The sequence below is a fragment of the Pan paniscus genome, chromosome 19, assembly GCF_029289425.2.
Source record: "Pan paniscus chromosome 19, NHGRI_mPanPan1-v2.0_pri, whole genome shotgun sequence".
Taxonomy (NCBI): Eukaryota; Metazoa; Chordata; class Mammalia; order Primates; family Hominidae; genus Pan; species Pan paniscus.
In genome coordinates, this window is record NC_073268.2 from 51,271,410 (window position 1) to 51,296,844 (window position 25,435).

The 25,435-nt window shown below is 53.9% G+C and overlaps 2 protein-coding genes across 3 annotated transcripts; one reads left to right on the top strand and one right to left on the bottom strand.

Annotated features, from left to right (window-relative positions):
- The first annotated feature begins 1,553 nt into the window (after positions 1 to 1,553).
- On the top strand, positions 1,554 to 7,253 carry LOC117976675 (nitric oxide synthase, inducible-like). The gene is made up of 4 exons (XM_063599186.1): positions 1,554 to 1,696; positions 2,653 to 2,845; positions 4,367 to 4,758; positions 7,137 to 7,253. Exons 1-2 carry the CDS (start codon positions 1,565 to 1,567, stop codon positions 2,809 to 2,811), a joined length of 291 nt encoding a protein of 96 aa, XP_063455256.1. The 5' UTR covers positions 1,554 to 1,564; the 3' UTR covers positions 2,812 to 2,845; positions 4,367 to 4,758; positions 7,137 to 7,253.
- Positions 5,376 to 25,183, bottom strand: LOC100976264 (galectin-9C). 2 transcript variants are annotated; one of them, XM_055102174.3, is made up of 10 exons: positions 18,072 to 18,163; positions 15,909 to 16,110; positions 14,281 to 14,391; positions 13,002 to 13,097; positions 11,271 to 11,306; positions 10,716 to 10,766; positions 10,050 to 10,094; positions 9,494 to 9,582; positions 9,180 to 9,342; positions 5,376 to 7,822 (listed from the first exon to the last, which is right to left on the bottom strand). In XM_055102174.3, the coding sequence occupies exons 2-10, from the start codon at positions 15,975 to 15,977 to the stop codon at positions 7,676 to 7,678; spliced, it is 807 nt and encodes a 268-aa protein (XP_054958149.2). In that variant the 5' UTR covers positions 15,978 to 16,110; positions 18,072 to 18,163; the 3' UTR covers positions 5,376 to 7,675. The 2 variants fall into 2 exon arrangements, with proteins under 2 accessions (XP_054958149.2, XP_063455254.1); XM_063599184.1 differs by lacking the exons at positions 9,180 to 9,342; positions 13,002 to 13,097 and adding an exon at positions 25,145 to 25,183 and having other exon boundaries at positions 7,373 to 7,822; positions 10,050 to 10,091.
- Positions 25,184 to 25,435: the final 252 nt, after the last annotated feature.

Consider the following 25,435-nt stretch of genomic DNA (forward strand, 5'->3'; position numbering starts at 1 on the left):
GCTGAAATGCGCAGAGCTCATCCACCACCCAGGGTTGCAACCAGCAAGGGCCACGCTCATGAGCACCCACAGCAGTAGCCACCCCGAGGGGCCACTTCATGCTGCTGTCAGTGGAGCTCAGTGGTGAGCTGGGAGCGTTCCTGGAGAAACTCTTTGGAAGGAGCACTGGAGTAGGAGTCAGGGAAGCTGAGCTGTCCTGATTTCACCATGACCTAAGTGACCTTGTCCAAGTCACTTTTCCTCTCCGGGACTCACTTTCTACATTGGAAGATGGAGCAACTTGCAGCCTCTCTAAGTCCCTTTCAACCTTCCTCAGCTCTGGGCTCACAGCGGGTAGATCTCAGAACCAGGAGGACAAAGAGCTGCTCATTGAGTCCTGAGAGTGCCTGAGTGGGGGCGTCCAAGGAGGCCGTGGTGTGGGTGGAGCAGCTGGTACGGTTTGCGCATGGGCAGTGGGGGGACGTTGGTCACTTTGTGGTATCGTTGCAGATGGCCAGGGTCCCCTGCACCACGGCGTCTGCAGCACATGGCTCAACAACTGAAGCCCCAAGACCAAGTGTCCTGCTTTGTGCGGAAGTAAGCACCCCTTCCACTCTGTCCCCTGTGGGACCGCCGACCCCTGGAGGTTCCGGGAGGAAAGGGAGGGATCTGGGGTTTAGGTGCCGCTCGGGGCCCCTTGGCCCACAAAGAAGACACTGGGGTCACACTGGTGTGGCTGTCTCTAGCAGAGACAGCGATGACAGCAGAGCTGGAAGGGCCCAGAGTCCAGTGAGCTTGGCCCTTTTTCAGAAGGACCTGGGGGAGGTGCTGGTGGCTGGACAGAAGTGAAGCCGCCTGCAGGACGTGGGAAATCAAATAGGAGCTGCTCTCCACCCCCTACGACCGCTCCCCACAGGCCCAGCTCCCCAGCCATCCTGTGTGTGCGTGGGCCCGGGGTGTCTGAGGACTGGCCCCCTCTTCTCCTGTCCTCTTCAGTGCCAGCGGCTTCCGGCTCCCCGAGGACCCCTCCCATCCTTGTGTCCTCATCGGGCCTGGCACAGGCATCGCTCCCTTCCTCAGTTTCTGGCAGCAGCGGCTCCATGACTCCCAGCAAAAGGGTGTGGCTGGAGGCTTCCCAGGTGGGAGGGTACCAGAGGCCAGCGCCTGCCTAAGAGCAGAACCGTAGCCCCACAAACGGTTCCTGGACCTCTCTGGAGGGAAGGCCTCCCAAGTTTGTCTCCCTGTGTGGGGCCTATGTGGGTGAGAACGGCCGCCTTCCTGTCTCCGGCATTGGAACCGGGGCTCCCTCTCCCGGGAGTGGAGGTAACGGGAAAGTCCCTGCTTTTGACCTCCGATGGGCTGAGGGAATCCTGCATCTGCACTTTCAGTTGTGTGACTATGTATGAGTGATTGGAATGCCCTGGGCCTCAGTTTCTTCATCTGTAAAGTGGGGATAATGCTATTAACTAGCTAGGATACTTGTGGGAGTGAAGTGAGAATTCCAGTTCGGCTTTGAGCCATAGCGCCCTGCTGGCCAACATGGTAACAACAGCCCGGGACTCCTGCAGGAGTGCAGGGAGGCCGCATGACCCCGGTGTTCGAGTGCCGCAGCCCAAATGAGGACCACATCTACCAGGAGGAGATGCTGGAGATGGCCCGGAAGGGGGTGCTGCCTGCGGTGCCCACAGCCTGTTCCTGCCTGCCTGGCAAGCCCAAGGTAAATGCAGCCTCAAAGCAGGTGAAGCAGTACACAACGCAGGCTCCAGTGTGAGCCCGGGGTCCCCACAGGCCCCTCGCCTCCCTGAGCCTGCAGCTCCTGAGCTCTAAAATGCAGGTAATTCACAACCATCAGAGTGGGGCTGTGAAGACTGTTACGCCCTCTCTTCCAAGAGAAGTGACAGGACCGGAGAGGTTCAGGACTAACCTAGGTCACAGGCGGGTTGAGCCCAGAGCCCAGCCTGCTGAAGGTCGTCAGTAGGCCCCCGGGACAGGCGACTCCCCTGGGAGAGGTGGTCCAGGCCGGCTACGTTCAAACCCAGCAAGGCTGGAGGGCGGCCGATGCTTCCACCATGGCCCTCAGACGGGCTCAGCTGCCCCCAGGGCCGCGTTGCCCTCTGAGCCTGAGGTGTCAGAATAGACTCTCGGCTCTCACACATTTGTTGCCATCAGGGCACCTCTCGGGCCCAGTGCTCTGTGCCCAGTGCTGGGGCCACTGGGCATCCTGTGTGGAGCAGGAGCAGAGAGTCCCCGACTGACTCCTGGACCTTCTAACTGGGAAGCCCAGGATCCGTACCCTGCAGGGACCCGATGGACAGTCTGCATTGAGAGGGTACTTTTCAGGGGTGTAGGCAGAGCCCTGGGCAGGGGGACTGCCTTCATTGATGCCTCTTTGAAGCATGGCAAATTCAGAGACAGTCTGGGAGCCCCACTGGACAGTCAGCCCCTTGAGGGCAGGCCTGTGTCCAGCATTTATCTCTCTACTCCCAGCCCAGCCCCCAGAGCATCTGTGCTCCTCCTCATCCTGAGCCTGGACCTGTGCAAGGTCCTGGCTGGGAGGGGACTCACTCCACAGCCCTTAGTGCCCTCTCCCCACCTCCCTGAGGCCAGCAGTCCTGCCTGCAATCCTTGTCTCCAGTGGCCGGGAACTGGACCCACCGTTTCCTCTGGTTTTAGGTCTGTGTTCAGGACATCCTGCAGCAGCAGCTGGCCAGCGAGGTGCTCCGTGTGCTCCACAAGGAGCCGGGCCACCTCTATGTTTGCAGGGCTGTGTGCATGGCCTGGGATGTGGCCCGCACCCTAGCAGCTGGTGGCTGCCAAGCTGAACTTGAATGAGGAGCAAGTCGAGGACTATTTCTTTCAGCTCAAGGTACAATAGTGGGTGTATGGGCTGAGGGTCCTGGCCAAGGGCACAGGCTATTGGAGCCAGGACCAGGGGTGTCAGGTAGACCCAGGGGAGTCAGGCCCAGAAAAGTTCTGGACCCCAAGAGAATCTTAGCAGTGGCTGGGATCTGAGCTGGGTGGGCTGTCAGAAGGCCCCACTGCACATCCTGGACTGGTTGGCAGCTTTGAGAAGTCAGGTGAATGTGTTCCATTTTTCCATCTGTGGAATGGGAGCAAGAGAGTCTACTTGCCCTCTCCCCAAACCCCCCTTTCAGAAAGTATCTGTGTGGCTAAAGCAAGGCTGTGAACACAGGGGAGAGCAAGGCTGCCCCCCGTCAGCCTCGTGTGAACCTCACACTTCTTATTTACACACAGGCTGGCGTCTGCTCACCCTCATCCTCCCAGCAGGAAGGGCTTGCATTTTATTGATGAAGATAATAGTGATATTTATCAAGGGCTTACACTGGGCCAAGTGCTTGCCAAGGATTCTCATGTGACATTTCTTTCAGTCCTGCCGAGGACTTTATGAGGGAAGCACCCTGTTTTACAGAGGGAAGGGGGCCTATGGGGTCTACAGCAGTGAGAGCCTAGAGTTCAGTCTGCATCTCTCTGATTCCAAAGCCTGTGACTGTGACTTGCATACTCTCCCTAAGACACATTCATACATTCAACTGAATATTTATGGAGCACCTACTGTGTGCTAGGGATAGAGCAGTAAATGAATCAGGCAAAAATTATTTACATTCCACTGGGGCTGACAAACCCAAACAAGGAAGAGGTGTAGTGCTTCGGAGAAAAACAGCAGGAAATAGCCCAGGGGATGCTGGGGAGTGTAATTTTAAATAGGGTGGCCAGGGAAGGCGGAGCTGGAAGGCGGCATCTGAGAATAAACCTGAGATGGTGAGGAGGAGCCCCGTGGATACTGAAGGAAACACTCTGGGCTGTTCTGGAGAGGGCAGCAGATACAAAGGCCCGGGGGTGGGAGTTAAGCTGGCGTGTTTGAAGAACAGTGAGGAGATAACAGGCATTTCCCCAAATGTGTTAAATGAGTCGGTAGATGTTTGGCATCCAAAAGGTTACAAGGTCGAATAGCCTAGGACATGCTTAGTTAAGCCAAGGCAAGCACGTTGCTTTACTACAAGACTTCTGGGGGCCTTCAACGTGCTGCTGTGCATCGGGACCCTTCAAGGCTGGGAGGAAAGAAAGGATGTAGCATTTCCCAGATGTGTTAATCTGAAAGCTCACACTTCCTGGAGCATCTTGGGTGGGGGATGAGCACAGGGCAGGAAATGGGAATGCCAAGTAAAGCTTTGGAAATGGTTAGAGGGCCTGCTCCAGAGCAGGTGCTGAGCGGGTTTAGGGTCTAAACCAGATTCAAGCGCAATCAAAGTATAACAGTTGGGAAGACAGATGGCTCATGAAGGTCCATGTGATAGGGAAGCTGGGCAACCCCAGGGGCTCATTCCAGCCTGGACTTGACACATTGGTCTCTGTTTTTACCTAAAAGAGCCAGAAGCACTTCCATGACGATATCTTTGGTGCTGTATTTCCCTACGAGGCAAAGAAGGACAGGGCGGCGGTGCAGCCCAGCAGCCTGGAGATGTCAGCGCTCTGAGGGCCCACAGGAGGGGTTAAAGCTGCCAGCACAGAACTTAACGATGGAGCCAGCTCTGCATTATCCGAGGTCACAGGGCCTGGGGAGATGGAGGAAAGTGATATCCTCCAGCCTCACGTCTTATTTCTCACCTCGTTCCCCATCAAGCCCTTTACTTGACCTCCTACCAAGTAGCACCCTGGATTGATCGGAGCCTCCTCTCTCAAGCTGGGGCCTCCCTGGTCCCTTGGAGACGAAATCTTCAATGCCAGGCCTGGCAAGTGGGTGAAAGATGGAACCCGCTGGTGAGTGCACCACTTCAAGTGACCACCAGGAAGTGCTGTCACACCACTGTGTATTTAACTGCCACGGGTGAAATTATTCATGCCTCTGTTTAAAAAACGAACACCTAGTCTGTTCCTAATGGCCCCTTGGGTCTTCTCTGTATGATTCCCTGATGGAGATATTGACATGAATTGAATTTTACTTTAATCACACTTTATGTGTGTTTGTTGGGGGGGCTGGTGGGGGATGTTTTGTAGGGAATGTGGCCCTCAGTTATAGAGTGGGGAGCTGGTGGGTGTCGCAGCCTGGACAGATGCCCCACAGAGGGACACCCCAGGCAGGCCACAGCTCCTCTGAAATGGCTGCCAGATGTGACAGCAGCAGATGGAGCTTCGTGCTGGTCCAAAGACCTGCGGTAGGGTGGACGGCACAGGCCTGCCTCCCACACAAAGGATCTGACGCGGGGTCTGGCAAGAGTGGGATTCTCATATGAGGCCAGAGCTTCAGGGAAGGTCTTGAGCTTCTTCTTGGACACTGTCTTAGAAAGGTTTTGCTCTGGGGCCACCTGTCTCACGTGAGTTTGGCCAGTACAGATGTGGCCTCTGGGAATGCAGGGTGTCAAAGCGAGTGTGGGCCACAGCATCCTCGCCCAAGGGACTGAAGACCCTCCTGGGTTTGGAGACAGCCAGGGAAGGCTTTTTAAGAGACTAGGCCCATTTCCTTCTCCTGGTCAGAACCAAGGAAGGAGCTCAGTGGCGGCCTCTGGGGTCCTGGCAACACGTGGCTCCCAGCTGGGGTTTGGCCTGTGCCTCCTGGGCCAGGCCCAGGACCCTCCCCCTCCCGTCCTCCTTCCAGCAGCAGCGTCTCAGGTGGCAGGAGAAGGTGCAGTGCCAACTTCAGGCTCCAGACATGCCCTGCCCTGCGTGACAGCCATGCATCTCAGCAACACGGCCAGGAGTCCGCTCCAGACCAGGGCTTCCCAGCTTTCACGTGCGGGCCTCATCTGGGGTCCCGTGAAAACAGAGACTCTGATCTCGCAGGTGGGGTGGGGTGCGGGATGCTGCCTTTCCAACAAGCTCTCAGTCGCTGCTGCTGCCGCCACCCTGAGGACTACACGGGGGCCTGAGGAACTGGACTCTTGCTGGGCCAAGCAGGATGTGTTGGCATCACGTTGACGCGGAGCTGGGCTGTCTGGCGGTGGCTCAGTGGCTGGCAGAACCCCACACATGGACACTGAGCCACTTTTCTCATGCTAGTCCTAACCCTATTGCCAGGGAGACCCACAATGGAACACACACCCATACGGTGCTTCGGGTCGGCTTCTCCTGACACCCCTTCCCCAAGCCACCTCCTCCCACTGGGATGCCAGGTCCGAGGAGCCAGCTCTGGCCCTGCTGTGGCCCTCACAGGCTCTGCCCCAGCCCGTCTCCCATCTCGGAGGCATGGGGCTGTTTCCTGGGGTCCCCCATTACCACCTTTCCTGTGTCCGAGACTCCTGCCCAAAAGACTAGAGCCCCAGCCTGCTTTCTCCAACACCCTCATGGGACGGTGGCTCTCTTCTCATAACTCCCCTAGACACTGGCCCAGTGGGGGCTCTGTGTGGGGGCTTCAACCCCACATTTCCCTTCCACACTGCCCTGGTGAAGTCATCCCTGAGACCTGATAATTCTAGACCCTGTGGCCACCAGAGGAGCCCATGCATTGGCTTCCTTTTTTGTTTTTTTTTTTTTTTTGACAGAGCCTTGCTCTGTCACCCAGGCTGGAGTGCAGTGGTGCAGTCTCGGCTCACTGCAACCTCTGCCTCCCAGGTTAAAGTGATTCTTGTGTCTCAGCCTCCCAAGTAACTGGGACTACAGATACCCACCACCACCACCACCATGCCCAGCTCGTTTTTCGTTTTTTTGTTTGTTTGTTTGTTTTTGAGATAGAGTTTCACTCTTGTTGCCCAGGCTGGAGTGCAATGGTGCAATCGTGGCTCACTGCAACCTCCACCTCCCAGGTTCAAGCCATTCTCCTGCCTCAGCCTCCCAGGTAGACGGAATTACAGGTGTGCACCACCACGCCTGGCTAATTTTGTATTTTTAGTAGAGATGGGGTTTCTTCATGTTGGACAGGCGAGTCACGAGCTCCCAACCTCAGGTGATCCACCTGCCTCAGCCTCCCAAAGTGCTGGGATTACAGGCGTGAGCCAGCATACCCGGCCATTAATCCTTTTTTAATTAGGAGGTGTGAGGTCAGGACCCCCTGCCCAAAGGGAGTCCATGCTCTCCCATCCCACTCCTCTCAGCAGCCCCTCCGCCTGATTCCACAGATTCCAAAATGTCTCCAAATGAATTAAAGAAGCCACAGTCAACCCACATGAATGTGCCAACAAGCATTTTCATTTCTTTATTTTAAGGACACTGGGAAAGGAGCCAGTCCCCTGAAGAGAACACTCTGGTCAGTTGGTGGAGGCTAGTGGGAAGCCATCAGACCTGCTTTCCAGGAGGGGTGAAGGGTTGGTGCAGGGTGCAAGGTGAGAGTGAGGTTAAAGGTCAGAGAGGAGGGGCTGAGGAGGCCATCTCCCACCAGGAGCAGACAGCTGGTGGCTTGAGACTGGGGTGGAGCTGCGTGGGGGATGGGAGGGGACTGAGCATGGGGCTTCATCTTCACTGCCCACTCCTCCCCTCTCCCTGGCTGTGCCCGCCTTCTGGGATTGTAGGATTCCAGCAGCTGGCGCCCCAGGTGCTGCTGCGGCTGAGGAAGGCAATCCCAGTCAGCTGCCTTCTCGATTCCAGGGTGGCTGTAGCCAGAAGCAGGACCAGATAAGGACATGGCCTCTGCATTAAAGCCCAGATCCCAGGCACGGTTGGAAAGGCTGGGCCTGGGAAGTGGGGATGATGAGAGGACCCAGACTGCCCCACACCCCAGCCCCCGGCCCCAGGGCCAGGGAGCCGCCTATGTCTGCACGTGGGTCAGCTGGATGTCGCCACCCACTTCCAGTTTGTTGATGGTGGGCAGGTTCCTCAGGCGATGGTAGTATTCAAACACGTGCTGACCATCCACGGCCACCTTGAGGCAGTGAGCTTCACACAAGATCCACACCTGTGCAGAGATTATGCCGTTTGCACTACACTTGGGAAGTCCTCCACCCTCACTGCAGCCTCCTCTCTCCCTCCCTCCCTCCCTCCCTCCCTCCTCAGTTGTTAATAAGCCCCTCACCTGCACTCTATCCCCACTGAGCGACCGGCTCTTCACTAAACAGGCTGTGCGTGCTCCTTCCCCTGTACGTTCCCTGGCCTAGAATACTGTTCCCACCACATCAGGGACAGGAGCACTGGCCTGTGCCATCTGTATCCCTCGGACCCAGCACACAGGAGTGCTCTGGGCCTGGGCTCCTGCAGCATCAGCCTCCTAACTTGTCTTTTCCACCCCAATGCCTTCTCCATGAGGCAGAGTACAAATGTTAAAACCTCCTGCCCTTTGCAATAGCTGACACTCCTATCACACATGCCATGTAAGGCACTGTCCTAAGCGTGCTACAGATACTGCCTCATTCCATTCTTACAGCTCTAGGAGATTCGTATGATTATTAGCTCCATTTTGTAGATGAGGAAACTGAAGCACAGAGTAGCTAAGTCACTTGCCCGAGGTCACACAGCTGTCCACAAATCAAAGAATGTTGCTCCCTGGCTCCATGGCTGCAAAGCCCTACATCAGTCATTTTCAACTCTGACTGCAGAGTGTAATCAGGCATATTTTAAAAATACAAATGCCCAGGCTGACCGCCTCATTGGCCTGGGCTGGGGTCCCAGCACCTATGTTTTCTTTGGAAGCTCTCTGGGTGATTTGAATGTGTAGTCAGGGCGGAGCACGCCTGCTGCTGTTCCTGGAGAGGCCGCACCCGCACCTCTGCATGTTGGCCCTAGCTGCCCCTCCCAGGCTCGCTCTATCTCATCGCTCTGTTTTGCTTTCTGCGTGGCACTGTTGTTATCTGCAACAATCTGTTCATGCTTTAGTTTCCTTGTTCCTTCCCCCAGCTAAATTGTAAACTCTCTGGAGGAAGGACCCTATCTGTCTGCTTCATGACTGCGCTCCCAGCATGTGGAGTGCTTCCTGCACAAAGCGGGCGACAGTAAATCGTTGAATGAGTCAGTGAAGAAATGAATAACACCTCCTTCTTTGGTCTGATTTGACACTTACTGACTGTGTGACCGCAAGCAAGTAACCTGCACTTGTGAGTTTCTTTCCTCATCTAAAAAAGCAGATCCCAACGCTTCCTTCATGCAGGACAGTAATAATTATTAATAATAATGACAATAAATTTTAGCCACCTTTTCTTCTGGGCCCTCATCCCAGAGGCGTCAGCTCCCATCCTGTTCAAGGTACCCCAGACCTCCTTTACCCCCTCCCCCTGTGTACCCATAGGAGCCTCTTCAAGCTCCAGGCTGCGGCGCCTTACCGAGAAGCTCTGGCCTCGGACGAAGGGCATTTTTCGGGGCAGACTTCGCTCCTCAGACCCCCAAGAGTTGTTGATCTGGGTGTTACGGACCACAGCATTCTCATCAAAACGGGGGTTCATGTGGAAGGCGATGTGGCTCCCAGAGCACAGGTTGATGTGGAACCTGGGGTGGGCAGCCTACTTGGATCTTTGTCCACTGAGTTCTGAGCCCCATTTCCTCCGCATCATCCCCAGCCTGCCAAAAGCCAGGGGAATGGCTGGAATGACCTTGAAGGGCTCTCTCTTCCCAGAGGTCACTGGAGCCTTTGGCTTACCTCTGAGCACTGGGCAGGACAGTGCCTGACAGGATGATGGACTTGGATGGGTACAGCCCTCCCGGAATGGTGGTGATGAAAGGCATCGGCTGTCAGAAGGAGGGGGACAGGTCAGCCAGTGGCAGCCAGGGCAGCCGCCACATGGAAGGGGAAGATTGTACCAGTTCCCATGAATTCAGGCTGTCAGCTGAGAAGAAGCCCACGATATCTTTACTTGGTTCCATAAAAGCCAAAGGAAAACTTTCCGGTGCTCCTCAAATTAATGGGCTTAGATTAGTGTCATGAAAGGAAATTTGGCCAAACACAGAAAGAAAGACTCGTGGGGTGAAAAGGGAGGGCCATGCAATGTGCTCACGTTGACACGACAGTTTTAAGGTTGAAAGCTCCTCTCCACAGTCTTCTAATTCACTGGGACGCTTTGAAGCCCTTCAGCTTACCATTTTGAAAGCCCTTCGCTTTTAATTTTTCAAGGCCAGCTGATCCCTCCGCAGCGGCCCTTCATCCCTAGCCTGCCCACCACAAACAGAACCTCTGCCCTCCCTGAGAAACCACTTACATAGGCAGGGTGGGGGTACATCATAGGTAGGATGGCGGGAGTCTGCTGAAAAGAAACCAGGAAATTCAATGGGAGAGCGCATGTGTGCGTGAGCACTCACCCACGCGCACCCACGCATTCTAGAGGGGGCTCCACTGTGAGGCTGACCTCATGAGCCTTTGGCCCTTGGACTCTCCCGTAAACCTCCGTTTTCACGTTAGCCTTCCTGGAACTTCCTGCCGTGTTCCCAGACCCCACCACGGTCACCTGCCCCTCAGCCCCTCCACAGGCAGCCCCACTAATGCTAAGTTCCCGGCCTGATTTGCACCAGCAGGAGAAGAGCTTAAGCCTGTGATCTGTAGTGACATCCCGGGGACCCAGAAGGCAGGGCCAGGAACCTCACATCCGGGTGCTGGGGCCACTGCACTCCCTACTTGGTGACAGAAGGACCAGTTTCCCTCCCAGTCTCTAGGGAACCTGCCTCTTCCACCACTGGATAAATCCAGAATCTCTGCTGTCCCAAGGATAGTTTTAACCACATGTCACCTGAGCCAAGGACTCAGTCCCAGATGTCCCCACCCTCCTTGCTAAACCGCTTTCTTCCCAACTCTAGGGCTCTAGGGAGTTTAGTTCTTGGGGAAGGAGGGCACTGTGCAGCTGTGAACTGATCAGAACTTGAAGACTTACAGAGAACATCTGTCCAGAGGCACTCTGCACCGTGTGGATGACTGTCTGGGTCTGGAAGAAAGAAACCAGGTCTCACCCAGGCTCTCCTGAGTAAAGACCACCCCAGCTCCCACCAGAGGGTGCCACATGGCAGGCACCCTCCAGGGGCATAACCAGCCCAGTGGCCCCACAGACCCCACGGAGGGTGGGTCCAGGGGATGAGGGAGGGGCAAAGGTTAGAACCCTGGAGAAGACAGATGGGGACGCTGGTGGCTCTGGCCCGTCTTTCCTCTCGGGGAAACGTCTCTCAGCCTAGCCTCCCTTTGCAGGTGAGAGAAGTGAATGTGGGGCATGGTCTTCCGTGGCTGCCCATGGAGTGGCAACTCAGGTTGTTCCATCACGGCCAGCCAACCACATTCACCCACCAACCTCGCCAGGCCGGGTAGATGGTCAAGGGCCTGGCCTCTGCCCTCCCCACTCCCGATGGAAGAGGCCCAATGCCTGGCCCTGCATCCTCCATTAGCCCAGAAGAAGAGCCAAAATCAAGAGGATCCAAAAAGAAAGCAAGAGACTTACAATGGGAGCGGGGTTGGCAGGCCGCACGCTGGGAGGCTGGAGGGGTGAGGAGAGTCAGAACAGTGGTTATTGCGGGCACCACAGAATGGGGAGAGACGATGGCAGAACTCCAGGGAGGCTCTTGTGCTCAGAAATGCCTCCCCAGACACATCCACCTCCCTCTTGCTCCCAAGCAAGCCTTCCTGAGCCCGTGGCACCCAGATTTTTACCCTCAGGTGCACAGGGCTTTGGGGCTGAGGGGTAGGGTATCCCCACTGGTTCCTCTCGAGAGAGAGGAGGCTGGGTTTGATAGAGACCTCATTGCCTTCTGTAGCTCCCACAGCCAAGAGCATTACTTCCGGTGCCATATTTCACCCGTAAGGTGAGAAGTGGTATTTGTTGAAGGCCTATTGTGGGCCGAGTCCTGGGCTTCAGTGCTTTCCAAAGAGGGAAGCAGCCTCAGCTCCTGTGTCCCTGGTGAGGCAATGAGGCTCAGAAAGATTAAGCAACTTGCCCAAGCTTGCCCAGGTGGAAGGGATCAAATCCAAAATGGCAGCCAGTTCTGTCTGACTGTATCCAGCACACTTTCTGTCATCCCTAGGGCCAGGGCCAGCGCCAGGGCCAGGGCCAAAGTTTGGCTGCCCTGCAAATGTTCCCTGGGGCTCCACCAGTCCTGAAGTCAGCGTGGCAGGAGGCAGGTGCACTGTCTGTACCATCATGGGCCATAAAAAGGCTACATAGACAAAGCGCCCCTCCTCCCAGTCCCCACTGCTTGAGTGGCCAGAGGAAGGGCTGCTCACCTCCTTGTCGTGGATCCTGCCCCACCCAGTAGACTGTTCTTGTCCTGGCTGGTATCCCATTCTCCCTGGCTGTGAAAACCACATTCCACATTCATTCATTCTTCGAGTCCCTAGTGAGTGCCAGGCACTGTGCAAATGAACAACCCACAGTCCCAGCCCTCTGGGGCCTAATGGGCATAGGGAGATGGGGGTGGAGTGACAGGGACAGACACGCAAACAGTTACAATGGGGTGCTGTGAACTGGCATGGCACAGATATGTACAGACTCCGTGGGGGCATGGGGGGAGCATCCAACAATATTCTGGGCGGGGAGGACTCCCAGAGGAGCGACACTTTGGCAGAGCATGGAAGGGCGATTAGGCGTGTGCTGGGGGCAGGCTGGCAGAGGGTGCTTCCGGGACCAGGGACAGCATATGCAAAAGCATGGTGGCCCGAGAGGGCCTTGAGTGAGCCGTGGAGGTTGCATGAGCTTCGTGGGTTGGGGGTGAGGCAAGGAGGTGGACTGGGGCCAGACTGGGGAGGAATTCGTATGCCCTGCTGGGGCATTTGGGCTTTGTTTGAAGGGCTGGGGACTTTTAAGATTTTTAAGCAGGGAGAGAGTGTGATCAGATTTGCTTATAAGAAGGTCACTGTGGCAGCGGTTGGGTGTGGGGGGTGGGGAACTGGACCCCTGTAGTCATGGTGAGGAATCCCAGAGGCCTGGACCACATCGGTGGCTTTGGGAGGGAGATGTGTTGGTGCCTTGGAGAGACATAAAGAAGGGGGAGTGAAGAATCCAGGGCAACACCCAGGTCCCCGGCTCTGGGTGCCCAGCAGACAGAGACAGGGAACTCTTGAGTGGGCAAGATGTGGCCTACAGGCCCTGGTGGCCGGCTGGCTGGGGCCAGCCTCTTAAACCCTCGGTCCTTCCTGCTGTCTGCTCAGCCACCCAGGGCCTCTGTGTTGAACTCACTTTTTGTCTGCGCCCCCTGGGCCTGGGTGGGAAACAGACAGGCTGGGAGAACGGCACCGTGGAGAAGGCAGGCTGAACGGGGACTGCGCGGGGATTCTGTTAAAACAAAAGGCACCGGCCGGTGAGGAGAAGCATTAATAGAGCCAAGGAGAAGCCGAAAGGCAGATGCAGGGGCAGGAGGCAGAGAACAGGCAGGCAGGGGGATGCAGCAAGGGGGTTAGGGCCACACGGAGGCGGGAGCGGAAAGGGCCAGGCTTCGGTGAGCAGCGCAGGGGGACAGTCTCCCTCCAGCTCTTCCCTCCCCTTCCACCCGCAGGGGAGAGAGTCAGGGAAGGAGGGAATGAGAGATGAGGACCAAAGGGTGAGGAGCCCAGATTTGCTGAGGGCCTACTGTGCACTTCGCTCATCTCAGGGAGCTCCCTCGAATGCCAAAAGGGTAACAGCAGCTCCCATCCAGCTGCCGGTGCCCTGTGGGAATGTGGGCCCAGCATACCCTAATCTTCCCATTTTTCACGTGGTATTGGTATCTCCTGACCTTCTTTAGTTTTATTTATTTTATTTTATTATTCAAAGAAAAAGATTTTAGAGATGGGGTCTTGCTATGTTGCTCAGGCAGAACTCTAATTCCTGGGCTCAAGCGATTCTCCTGCCTCAGCCTCTTGAGTAACCAGGATTGCAGACCTCCACCACCATACCTGGGTCTCCTGACCTTTTAGATGTTGGCAACGCATTCAAAGTTTTTAAAACACAGAGGTCAAACAGACCCTGGTGTGGGCCCAGGGGCGCCATTGTGTGACCTCTGATATCTGTCTCCTCACTGAATCACACAACCACCCATGGGGGGCAGGCAATGACCATGCTCATTCTACAGATGACGAAACCTAGGCTGAGAGAGGCAAAGTTGCTTGTCTAAGATCCCACAGATGACGAATGGCAGAGCTGGGAATTTGAACTGGATTCAGTTTGGTTCTTGAGCCTGGGCTCTTTCTAGAACAATATGCCCTCCTTACCAGGATGGAAATTGACGGATGAAGAGAAAGGGGCAGCTGAGGAGTCTGGGAGACCAAGGCAGGTGTTCCAGACAGAGACAGTGACACAGAAGGAGGGGCAGAGTGACAGAGGAGAAGGGGCGGGCAGGTACTGGGACAGGGAAGCAGAGGTTGTCCCCAGAGTGACCTGGGTAGGAGACTGGCTCGGGTCCACCCAGCTGGGCCTAGGCACAGCTACACGGGGCCCTGCATCCCAGCCCCTGGGACCGGTGCCAGGTGGACAGTCTGACCTGGAAGCTGATGTAGGACAGCTGCACAGAGCCATTGACGGAGATGGTGTCCACACGGTGGAAGGGCACGCGGTGGAAGTACTGCACGAAGAGGCTCCCGTTCACCATCACCTGCCAGAGGAGAGCACATGTTCTGGGGGAGGCGTCCCAGGCCGGGATGGGGACCACCCCTGAGCTCCTGGACCCTCTTTCTAGAAAATGAAGACCTGAGTCTGGTCTTCAGTGTGGGGCCAGTTACAGGGACATGTGTGTGGCCCGAAGTGCATCAACCGGAGTATCTACTGGGCTCCAGTCGGGCTTTCCATTCTTCTGGTTGTTTCCTGCCCCTTTCTTCTCACTCCTCGATTTCCAGCCTGGTTAGGAGGCCATATTGTTCCAGAAAGAGCCCATGCTCAGGAAGCGAACTGAATTTCCTGGGGTTTCATTTATTTATTATTTATTTTTCCTTCAAATTTTTTTTTTTTTTTTTTTGAGATAGAGTGTCACTCTGTCAGCCAGGCTGCAGTGCAGTGGTTCAAGCGATTCTCCTGCCTCAGCCTCCCGAGTAGCTGGGATTACAGGCATCCACCACCACACCAAGCTAATGTTTGTATTTTTAGTAGAGACTGAATTTCACCATGTTGGCCAGGCAGGTCTTGAACTCCTGACCTCAAGCGATCTGTCCTCCTCACCCTCCCAAAGTGCTTGGATTATAAGGGTGAGCCGCCGTGCCCAGCCCCTTCAACTTTTATTTTAAGTTCCAGGGTATGAGTATAGGATCTGCAGGTTTGTTAACTAGGTAAATGTGTGCCACGGTGTTTTGCTGCACAGATCAACCCTTCACCTTGGTATCAAGCCCAGCATCCATTAGCTAATCTTCCTGATGCTCTCCGTCCCTGACCAGGCCCCAGTGTGTGTTGTTTCCCCCCTTGTGTCCATGTGTTCTCATCGTTCAGCTCCTACTTATAAGTGAGAATATGCGGTGTTTGGTTTTCTGCTCCTGCAACGGCTTCCAGCTCCATCCATGTTCCTGTAAAGGACATGATCTCATTCCTTTTTAGGACTGCAGGGGTATTATTTAAATATGCATAAAATGCTCACGGGGAGCAGAGGAGAGGTGACATCGTGTTGCATACTGAACGGATGGGAACATCCTTATCTCAGATAAGCATATTCAGACTGACTTACCCACAGGCTTCTCAAGCCCAGAGACCTACTGTGCTTGCAAAGGTAATTTGCAATGTGCTTACAGAACTATAACCGTAATAGACTCTGGATAAAGGCTGGAACAATGTCGCTGAAAAATAAATGTTACCAGGGACCTGGAGAGGAGGTATGGTGATAGCAGAGGAATGGAATGAGCTTGGAATTCAAAGACACACAACACCTAACAGCAACGTGATGACTCCTCTAGTTCTTATTTTCAGAGTAAAAGAAGCAGGAGGCGCACCTGTAGATTCAGGTGAAGGTGCGTAAGGAGACTACACAGCCATGGGTAACACCCTTACAAGGAAATGGTCATGTTATCTGTATGGTGGTGTCACTCTGGCTGAATGTCAATTACAGTGGTTACTTAAAAGGCCATTCACATTCACCTGATAGGGCTGGGAGTCCTGTGGGCGAGAGGTGGGGAGGGGATTCCTGCTCACCTTGAAATCTGAGCTCTGCACCAGGAAGCAGAGGTCAAAGGGCATCCCCTTCTGGAAGGGCATGTGCATCTTCCTCTCCTCGGGCCCCCATCTTCCTTTCTGCCTCGTGTTGCACACCACATACCCTCCATCTTCAAACCGAGGGTTGAAGTGGAAGGCAATGTCGTTTCCACTGAAGCCCGTCTGAAAGTCCACAGCAAACCTAGGCCCAGGAAAAGCAAATAGTCTTCTGTGGCATGGATTATTGCCAATGACAGGCACAGGAGGGCCTCGGTGCCTCTGCCCTGTGTTTGTCTGGGATCTTGCATACAACTTGCGTGGCAGAGACTGCTTGGTTGGCATCCTTTTTGTTTCTCTAATTTGGATCCAATGTGTTTTTGTGCAATTATTGCATTTTGCCTTTACAGCACGATTTTCTAAACATAAGTAGAAAATGGCTAAGGGAAAGTGCTGGCATTAGCAAACAAGAAGCATAGGTCCTGGAAAGTGATTACCAGTTGGTAACAAAGATGGAAGTTGTTAAGCACACCTAGAAGAGAGAGCCTTCTGTGCCAGTGGACACTTGTTGGAGGCCAGCACATACCTGATTAAGTGTGAAAGAAGAGAACAAATGTAAAGAGCATGTGAAATCGGGGCCAGGCGCAGTGCCTCACGCCTGTAATCACAGCACTTTGGGACGCCAAGGTGGGTGGATCACTTGAGCCCAGGAGTTGAAGACCAGCCTGAGCAACAGAGCGAGATCTCATCTCTACTTAAAAAAAAAAAGATATATATATATTTAATTAGCTAGACATCATGATGCATGTCTATAGTCCCAGCTGCTCTGGGGGATGAGATGGGAGGATCCCTTGAGCCCAGGAAGTCGAGGCTGCAGTGAGCTATGATCGTACCACTGCACTCCAGGCTGGGTGAAAGAAAAAAGTCCCTGTCTCTAAAGAAAAAAATAAATTAATTAAATGAATAAATGGAGAAGATTGCATTTGAAATATCACTGCATGTATTTTTTTCCTTTGGAGTCCTTCAGCTTCATTCCTGTGGCCCTTTGGAAATTCCTGCCCCAAGGAAGGGAGAGACAGAAAGCTCCTGAGAGGAGAGGGCCCTCTGAGGTAGGATCTGTCTCTGTGCAACAGGATGGGAGTGGGAAGCCCTCCTGGTGCTGGGAGGTGGGGGAAACGGAGGGAGAGGGAAAGAGGAAGGGGTGGAAGATCAGAGGCATGGTTCTGATTCCCCCGGTTGGAGGATTCAGGGGGATCAGGGCCTCCCTGCCCTTGGCATCTCCTGGGGGCACTGCAGGCTCTCACAGAAGTCCGACAGCAGGATGGCAATGGCGGAGGAGGTCATCAAGAATCTAGGTGGCCGAGCTGAGGTTGAGCTGGGATCTACGAGGCCCAGAAGGTCTTAAGAGAGGTCCGCTGGGACTGAGGCAGAGAGGCTTCCGAGAGAGAGCCGTGAGTCCAGAGGCTCTTCTGTGGGCCCCACAGACTTCAGCAGGCAGCCACCCGTGGTCCCTCACTAAACCAGGAGAGAGCTGCACACCTCTGTGCCACCCAGTCAGGGTGCCTCGGCAGGGGTCAGCCAGGCCTGCGTGAGGGTCAGGGGCCCTCCCAGCCACTGACAAGCCACGTGAGCTCCTCTCTGTTACCAGACAGCCCACCTTGGGAGGGAGGAAGGAGTGGGAAACAGCCCTGATACAATGTTAGTATTTTGAATTGACTTAGTAGTTTCCAGAAAAGACCTTGAAACCAAAAGAGATCAAATTACTTCGGATGTCAATTTTCAATATTTTCATGTCGCAGAAGGAGAGCTTCAGAGTGGATGAGAGCAGTTAGGGAAATGGAGGAAGTTTGATTTTTGCAACTCTCAGTCACAGTGTGCAAGGTTCAGCCCAGAACATAATCATCCAACTCTGACCATCCCACTCCCTCCTTAGACCTTCAGCTCCCAGGGCCCCATTCATCCTGGAGTCCAGGTTAATGGCATCCCTGGGTGCAGGTTGTGCCTGTGGAGTGCTGTCCTGTGGCATGGGTTAGGGATGCATTGGGTCTCCCCTGAGCCAGGCACGTGAGCTTGGATGTTGTTGTTTGAACTAACCGAGGCTCACAGGCACAGTGGTTTACTAAGGGACGAGGCTGGAGTGAAACGTTTCCATCCATATACACACACCTGGTTCCACTGGAGCTGAGAACGGCCCCATTGACAGTGATCTGAAATCCGTCCTGGAGACCCCCTTGGATAGTCCCAGAAAAGGGGACGGCCTGCAGGGAGAAGACATGGGGCCTCAGTCAGGTGGCCAGCCTCCTGTTTGCTCCCCTCCAGGGCTAGTCAGTGGCTGGCCTGGGTGTGACCGCACCATGCGAGGGGCTAGGGTGCAGCTGTGACCAGGACAGAAGGAGTCTCAGCCCCACGGGTCTTAGGGTCCTGTGTGGAGGCAGACACAAATCCAATTAGTTACTCAGACAGTCTAAGCTTGTGATAAGGAGAATCCTGGCCCTGAGAGGACGCGACAGGGAGCTGAGCTTGTGTGAGAGTCTGAGAGGCAGCGGAGGCCACACCAGGAACGCTCCAGGCGGAAGGCCTTCCTTCCAGGCAGGGAAGTAGCAGGCAGACGCCCTGGGCTGGTAAGGAACTAGGTAGCAATGGGGCTGCTGGACCCCATGCCAAGCTCCCAGCAAAGTGCCCAGCACCCTGGCTGGGGACTCAGGAGGCCCAAGGGAACAAAGGGACCCATCAAGGGTCTGCAGGTTCCACCGAGAGGGTCACCAGAGAGGGTCAAGAAGAAGGCATGCACCTCTCCCCACCACCACCATATAACAATGGCCACCGTGACCTTTGCCCTCCTGACCACCTTCAGCAGAGTCTCTTCCCAGATGCCCTCTGCAGCCCCGAGCCCTAGCGTAGTTTCCCCACTCTTCCCAGGCCCCATGGGCAACCACTTTGTCAAATTCTCTCTTCCGCGCCTCTTTAAAGGAGCTATGGGCCATGGTGAGGCATGCATCGTTTTGGAGTCAGGCCGACTCCAGGTCTGAATCCTAACTCTGCTGCTCCTGACCTGAGTGGCCTTGGGAAGCCTATTTCACCTCTCTTTGCCTAAGTTTCCTCATCTGTAAAATAGGAAGGTGTTTCTCCTACTGCATATGATTGATGATTTTGTGAGAAAAAGCCTGTGGTAGAGGAGACTGGCACATAGGAGATGCTTTACTACTGTCACCCACCCCCCACCTTGGTCTCTCTGAGCAAAATTCACAAACCGGTACTTCCAATTTTCAAAGTTTATTCCGAAATGCCTCATATCCGGTGTGGTTCTATAACCTGCATTAAAGCACAGTTCTATCTCATGGCTGATTTTCACATTCTTCAAGTTTTTAATGTCTTCTCTAATATCTCCTTTAGGTCAATTTCCTACACAAATTAAATGCCTAAAGAAGCCAGGCAGGTGATGTGTATGAGTCAGATGGCCAGGTAGGGAGTGGTGGGGACTGTGGCAAAGTAGACGTCACACCCCTAATCTAAAAAGTCAACATCTACTCAGCACTAACCAGTGATTACCGTCTGGGCTTAGTATTGGCAGAACTTCCAAATTTTTAAGATGAGACAGAAACCTGAATTTTTTTTTTTAAACTTTCTAATTTCTTGGGGGAAATTTTTTGTCAAAAAGGATTATGTAAAAGTTCCTGACTGGGCCCAGTGGCTTACATCTATAATCCCAGCATTTTGGGAGGCTGAGGTAAAACAATCACTTGAGCCCAGGAGTTTTAGGCCAGCCTGGGCAACATAGTGGGACCCCCATCTCTACAAAAAATAAAAAAAATTGGCCAGATGTGGTGGTGCACACCTTTAACCCCAGTTACTTGGGAGGCTGAGGTAGGAGGATCACTTGAGCCTGGGAGGTCGAGGCTGTAGTGAGCCACGATTGCACCACTGCACTCCAGCCTGGGCAACAAAGCGAGACCCTGTCTCAAATGAAACTCCCCAAATTCCCATATTGTAGAGATACACAATGAAATATTTACAATGGAATGAAATCTCTGGATTTGCTTCCACATATCTGAAGGTGGGAAGAGAAGCAAGCGAGGGAGGGTATAGGATGAAGCAAGATAGGCCTGAGTTGCTCATTGTTGGAGCAGAGTGATGGGTGTGTGTTGTTGATGGTACAATTCTCTCTGCATGTTTGAATTTCCTATAATAACAAGTTAAAATAAACACTGTGCAGGCCAAACAGAAAACACCCACTAGCCAAATTCAGCCTACTGGTCACTGCTTTCTGTTCTGTATTGTTGAGTTGTGTGACCACACAGCACCCTGGGAAACCCATCCTAGCTCAGTGTACACACCTGGCACCGTGACAGCCCCAGGCAATCTGAGATCTGATCCAGATAGTCTCTGCTCCCCATGGATTTGAGGGGGGTGTCTTTTCTTGCTCCTCAGGTCAGGTCTGAACTCTGCCATTAAATACTTTGGTGACCTCAAGCAAATCACAGCTTCTCTGTGTCTCTGACTTCTCTTTCTTGTCCCTGTCTACACCAGCGGTGTGGGGGAAGGAGAGTCAGCCTGATCCAGTTATGGGCCAGCATGGGCTAGGATTGGGAAACCTGTTGTCCCTGAAACGCGTCTGTGGAAGATTTTTCCCCTTGCCTGTTTGTGGCAGCCTGTGATTCCCTCCAGAGCCTTTCATTCTATCATGAGAGACAACGCTGAAAATACACACCCTCCTGGGAAGCATGCGGCCTCCACTCAAGCGTATTCACACCACAGCATCTAGAATTGAAGGCAGAGAGTGATGGACATGGGCTCGCAAGTCCACACAAGGCTTAACTAAGGAAGCCAGGAGGGAGAAAGACCAAGTACAGGTCATGGGGGCAGGACAGGGCAGGCTAATCTCCAAGGCAACAAGTTCCCCAAAAAAGTTCTGTGAGGTTTCAAAATGTCTTAAATGGCACCCCCAATTTCTGAAAAACAAGATTTTTATTTTATTTTATTTTATTTTGAGGTGGGTTCTCACTCTGTTGACCAGGCTGGAGTGTAGTGAGGAGTGTGATCATGGATCACTGCAGCCTCCACCTCCTGTGCTCAAGTAATCCTCCCACCTCAGCCTCCCACCTCAGCCTCCCGAGCAGCTGAGACCAAATAAGTGCAGGCCACCAAGCCATGCCCCACTAATTTTCAAATTTTTTTGAAAAGACCAGGTCTCGATATGTTGCCAGGGCTGGTCTTGAACACCTGGGCTCAAGTGATCCTTCTGTCTTGGCCTCCCAAAGGGCCGGGATTTCAGGCATGAACCACTATGCCTGTCCTGAAAAATGAGATTTTAAATTGAATATCATCCAACAAACAAGGTTATTCATTGCAGCATTATAACACAAAGGATTATAAAGCAAAGCATTGGAAGGAGCCTAAAAGTCTTCCAACAGGGAAAAGGTGAAATAAATTAGGGTATTTCCATATAATAGAAAAAGTTCTGTGTAGCTTTCAAAAGAAAAGAAAAAGAAGACGGAAAAGAAAAAAGAAAAAGAGGAAAACTCTGAGCACTGATATGGAATAATGCCATTTGCATAAAAAGTGGGTAGGGGAAGGCTATGGACTTGCATTTATTTATTTATAGATAAAATATCTCTGGAAGGATTTACAAGAAACTTATAATACTGGTTATCAGTGGGCGACCCCCCAGAAACATCCACATTCGAATCCCCGGAAACTGTGAATATGTTGTAGAAAGGACTTTGCAGATGTGATTAAATGAATAATTTTGGCATGAGGAGATTGTCCTGGATTATACAGGTGGTCCCAATGTAATCACAAAGGTCCTATAAAAGGGAGCAGGAGGATCAAAGTCAGAGGTAAGAGATGTGACAACAGAAGCAAGAAGCTGGTTTTGGGGGTTTTGTTTGTTTGTTTGTTTGTTGTGTTTTTTGTTTTTTTTTTTGAGACAGGATCTCATTCCGTCACCCAGGCTGGAGTGCAGTGGCATGATCTTAGCTCACTGCAGCCTCCACTTCCCCAGGCTCAGCGATCCTCCCACCTCAGCCTCTCAGGTAGCTGGGACTACAGGCATGCACCACCATGCCTGGCTAATTTTTGTCTATTCTTTGTAGAGACACAGTCTCAGTTTGTTGCCCAGGCTGGTCTCCAACTCCTGGGCTAAAGAGATCCTCCTGCCTCAGCTTCCCAAAGTGCTGGGATTACAGGCATGAGCCACTGCACCCAGACAAAGCTGCTGGTTTTAAAGATGGCAGGAGGGGTCATAAGCCAAGGCAGGCAGGCAGCCTCTAGAAGCTGGAAAAGCAAAAGAAACAGATTCTCCCCTGGAGCCTCCGGAAGGAAACAACCTTGCTCACACGTTGATTTTGACATCTGACCTCCAGAATCATTAAGAGAGCAAATTTGTTGTTTTAAGATTGGCCAGCCAAGGCTGCTGTGGAATTTAGATCCGTGTGTCCAGGAAACCCAGGAAAACAACTGGACCTACTTTTGCTCCGTAGGGTGCAGGAGGATGGATTTTTATGTTGGATTTGTGGTCCCATGGGCCTGGGCTCGCCTCCCAGCTCTGTACACTAGCAATTCTGACACTGGCCAAGTCACTTGACCTGCCTGTGCCCCACTTCCCTCCTCTGAATGGCAGGACAGTAACACCACCCGACAGTGTTCTGGAGAGGACTGGGTGCAATGCTGTGTGCTGAGCCCCTGGCTGGCAGCATTCTGGAGAGGACTGGGTGGAATGCCATGTGCTGAGCCCCTGGCTGGCAGCGTTCTGAGAGGACGGGGTGCGATGCCATGTGCTGAGCCTCTGGCCCATGTCGGCCTTGACAGTGAAGCTCTTTGCATGGAACAAATCAATCCCTCTGCTGAGTCAGAACTTGCTCTCTGTTCCTGGTTGTGCCCAGAGACCGGGGACTTTCCCTCTTCTTCCTACCTGGAAGTCAAAGCAGAGCTGAGCTCTGCGGACCAGAATGTGGGCAGCCTCATTCTGGACTCAGCATCACCAGAGGACACCAAGGCCTGGCCCCAATAGTAGGGAGCTCAGCCTGGCTGGCCGAGACTGCCTGCCAGCTGGAGCCAGTACGTGGCTCTTAGCCAAAGTGCCCTGTTGCCTCAGAGGCTCCACGGTCCTGCTGGCCACCTTTCATGACACTTTGATTTTAGCCTTCTGACCTCCAACACTGTAAGCACAAATGTGTTGTTTTAAGTTGGCCAGCTAAGGCTGCTGTGGCATTTGGATCCACGTGTGTCCATGAGGGCTCTGGGGGTGACCAGGAACATTTATCCTCACAGCAACCCCGGCCACTTTTACAGATGAGGAAACTGAGGCACAGAAAAGTTCAGTCACTTGCCCAAAGCTACACAGCTGGTCAGCAACAGAGCTGGGATTTGAACCCCAGCACCCACGCTTCTAACCACCACACAGGCTTCCTCTCATGAGGAAGCTCGGAACGTCCTTATTCCTGGCTCTCGCAGTGCTTCCTGGGCCACACAGCAGGTGGTTCCAGCTTCCCCCCAGCCCTCCAAAGAGGCTGGGCTAGATGAGGCCAGACAAGAAGTGGGAGTGAGGTTTCCAAGCCAGGCCCTCATGGCACTCAGCCCTCCTCAGCAGGACAGTGAACCGCGTGACCTTCCCCCACTGTCGGCATGTGGAGAAAGCGTGGCTCCGACTGCCAGATGGGTCACTGAGTGAGGCTCAAGTGTCCCAACCCAGGGGAGCCCCCGTAGGGTAGAGGGGAGCTCTGGACACCTGTGGGGGCTGCACTGATCGTCTTTCTTGTCTGAGCTCCAAGGCCCCGCTTTAACTCTCTCAAACTCTCTGATGTGCATAGGAGGATTTTCCTTCTGAATCCAAAGATTAGAAAGTAAAAACCAGTTACCAGAATAATAATATGTCAGAACCTGGAAGAAGCTCTGGGATCCCCTCTCTGACAGAAAACCAGAAATGGGGTGACATGCTCAAGGTGGCACACGGTGACCCTAAGGCTCGCCCAACACCGGCAGCCCGTTCCAGCTTCCCCCACTCCCTCTATGCAGGTTCTACCTTGGGGGCTTCCATAGGGTGGCTGAGGGGTCATTGGTGACAGCCAGGAGGAAACAGGCCTCCTTTCTCCATTCTTCCTCTCTGGAGTCTAGAAAGCAGAGCTGAGCTCTGCAGACCAGAACATAGGCAGCCTCATTCTGGACTCAGTATCACCAGAGGGCACCCAAGCCCGACCCTGGCCTCTGCTGAGGTGGCCCCTGGCAGCTTCCCTGCCCTCAGCACCCTGCCTCTGCCCACCCTCCCCATTCTGCCTCCCCACTCAGGAAGGGCCCATCAGCCCACCCACTCCAGCCCCTCGGGAAGCTCTTTGCCAAGGCAGGGTGAGATCCTATGACAGGACCCAGCCCAGGACACAGTCACCCCTGAAGGCTCCTGGGCTCCTGGGGCTGCCACTCCCATCTGGGGGCATTTGGCAACTGGCCTTTGCCTCCCTGAACCTTGGATTTTCCGTGAATGAAGGGGACTTATAAACCTCACAGAGTTTCAGCAAGGCACCTGCAGCCCTCTGACCCCACACTGCAGGGACAGTCCCTGCCCCCTGTCACCTCTGAGACTGTCCGTCTACAGATGCCCTGACATGCCTATGCCTGGTTAACTCCGCCTCACCCTTCAGAGCACGGACACCTCCTCGGGAGGCCTTCCCTGCTGCACCCAGACTCCCAATAACATGAAACACTCCCAAAGCACCTACAGTGTGTCAGGCACTGTTCAAACACACTAGATACACTACTTCCTTAATCCATATCCCAACCCTGGGAGTGGGGGGCTCAAGTATTATTCCCACTTCACAGATATGGAAACTGAGGCCCAGAGACCACCAGCCAGTAAATAGCTGGACCCAGGGAGGACAACTCCACAGTACGCACCCTTAACTACCATGCCGGGTAGCATCCTTACTGTCCCAGAAGCATGCTTGTTTCCTCTTTACACAAACCATCCCACTCTACACCTCTTCCCCTGAGCGCACAGGACAGGACAGGACAGCTCAGTCAACACTGTCAAACCCATGACTCATGGGAGGAGCATCTCTCCAGGCATGAGTGAGCTCAGCATGGCACAGCTGTGCCAGGATGACCCCCACTGACATTTCTGCCCTGCTTGTGTTCTCTTTGGGATGCCCCCACCCCTATCTCCTGCCACCCAGGAGTTGCTTCCTCAGAGCCCCAGAACTGTGTCCCCCTGGCTGAGGCAGCCCTGTGCCCACGGCCCCGGAACTCACTGGGCTCAGATAGGGAGCCTGGCAACCGCTGAAGGCCATCTCTCCACCGCCTCTGTGGCCACCACTGCCTTTGACACCTGCCAGGCAGTCCTTTGCAGGAGGAATGACTTAACAAAGTAATAGAAACCAAAGCAACTTGGCTGTTATTCAATGGGGAGGAGCCGGCAGCAAGAGGAAGTGGGTCCAGAGAGAGAAAGGTAGGGTGCTGGGTGAACTGAGGTGACACTCATAGACGGAAGTAGGCACTCCCAGCCCCAGTGACCTTTCCCTCCTCCCTCTCCTGTGCTCAAC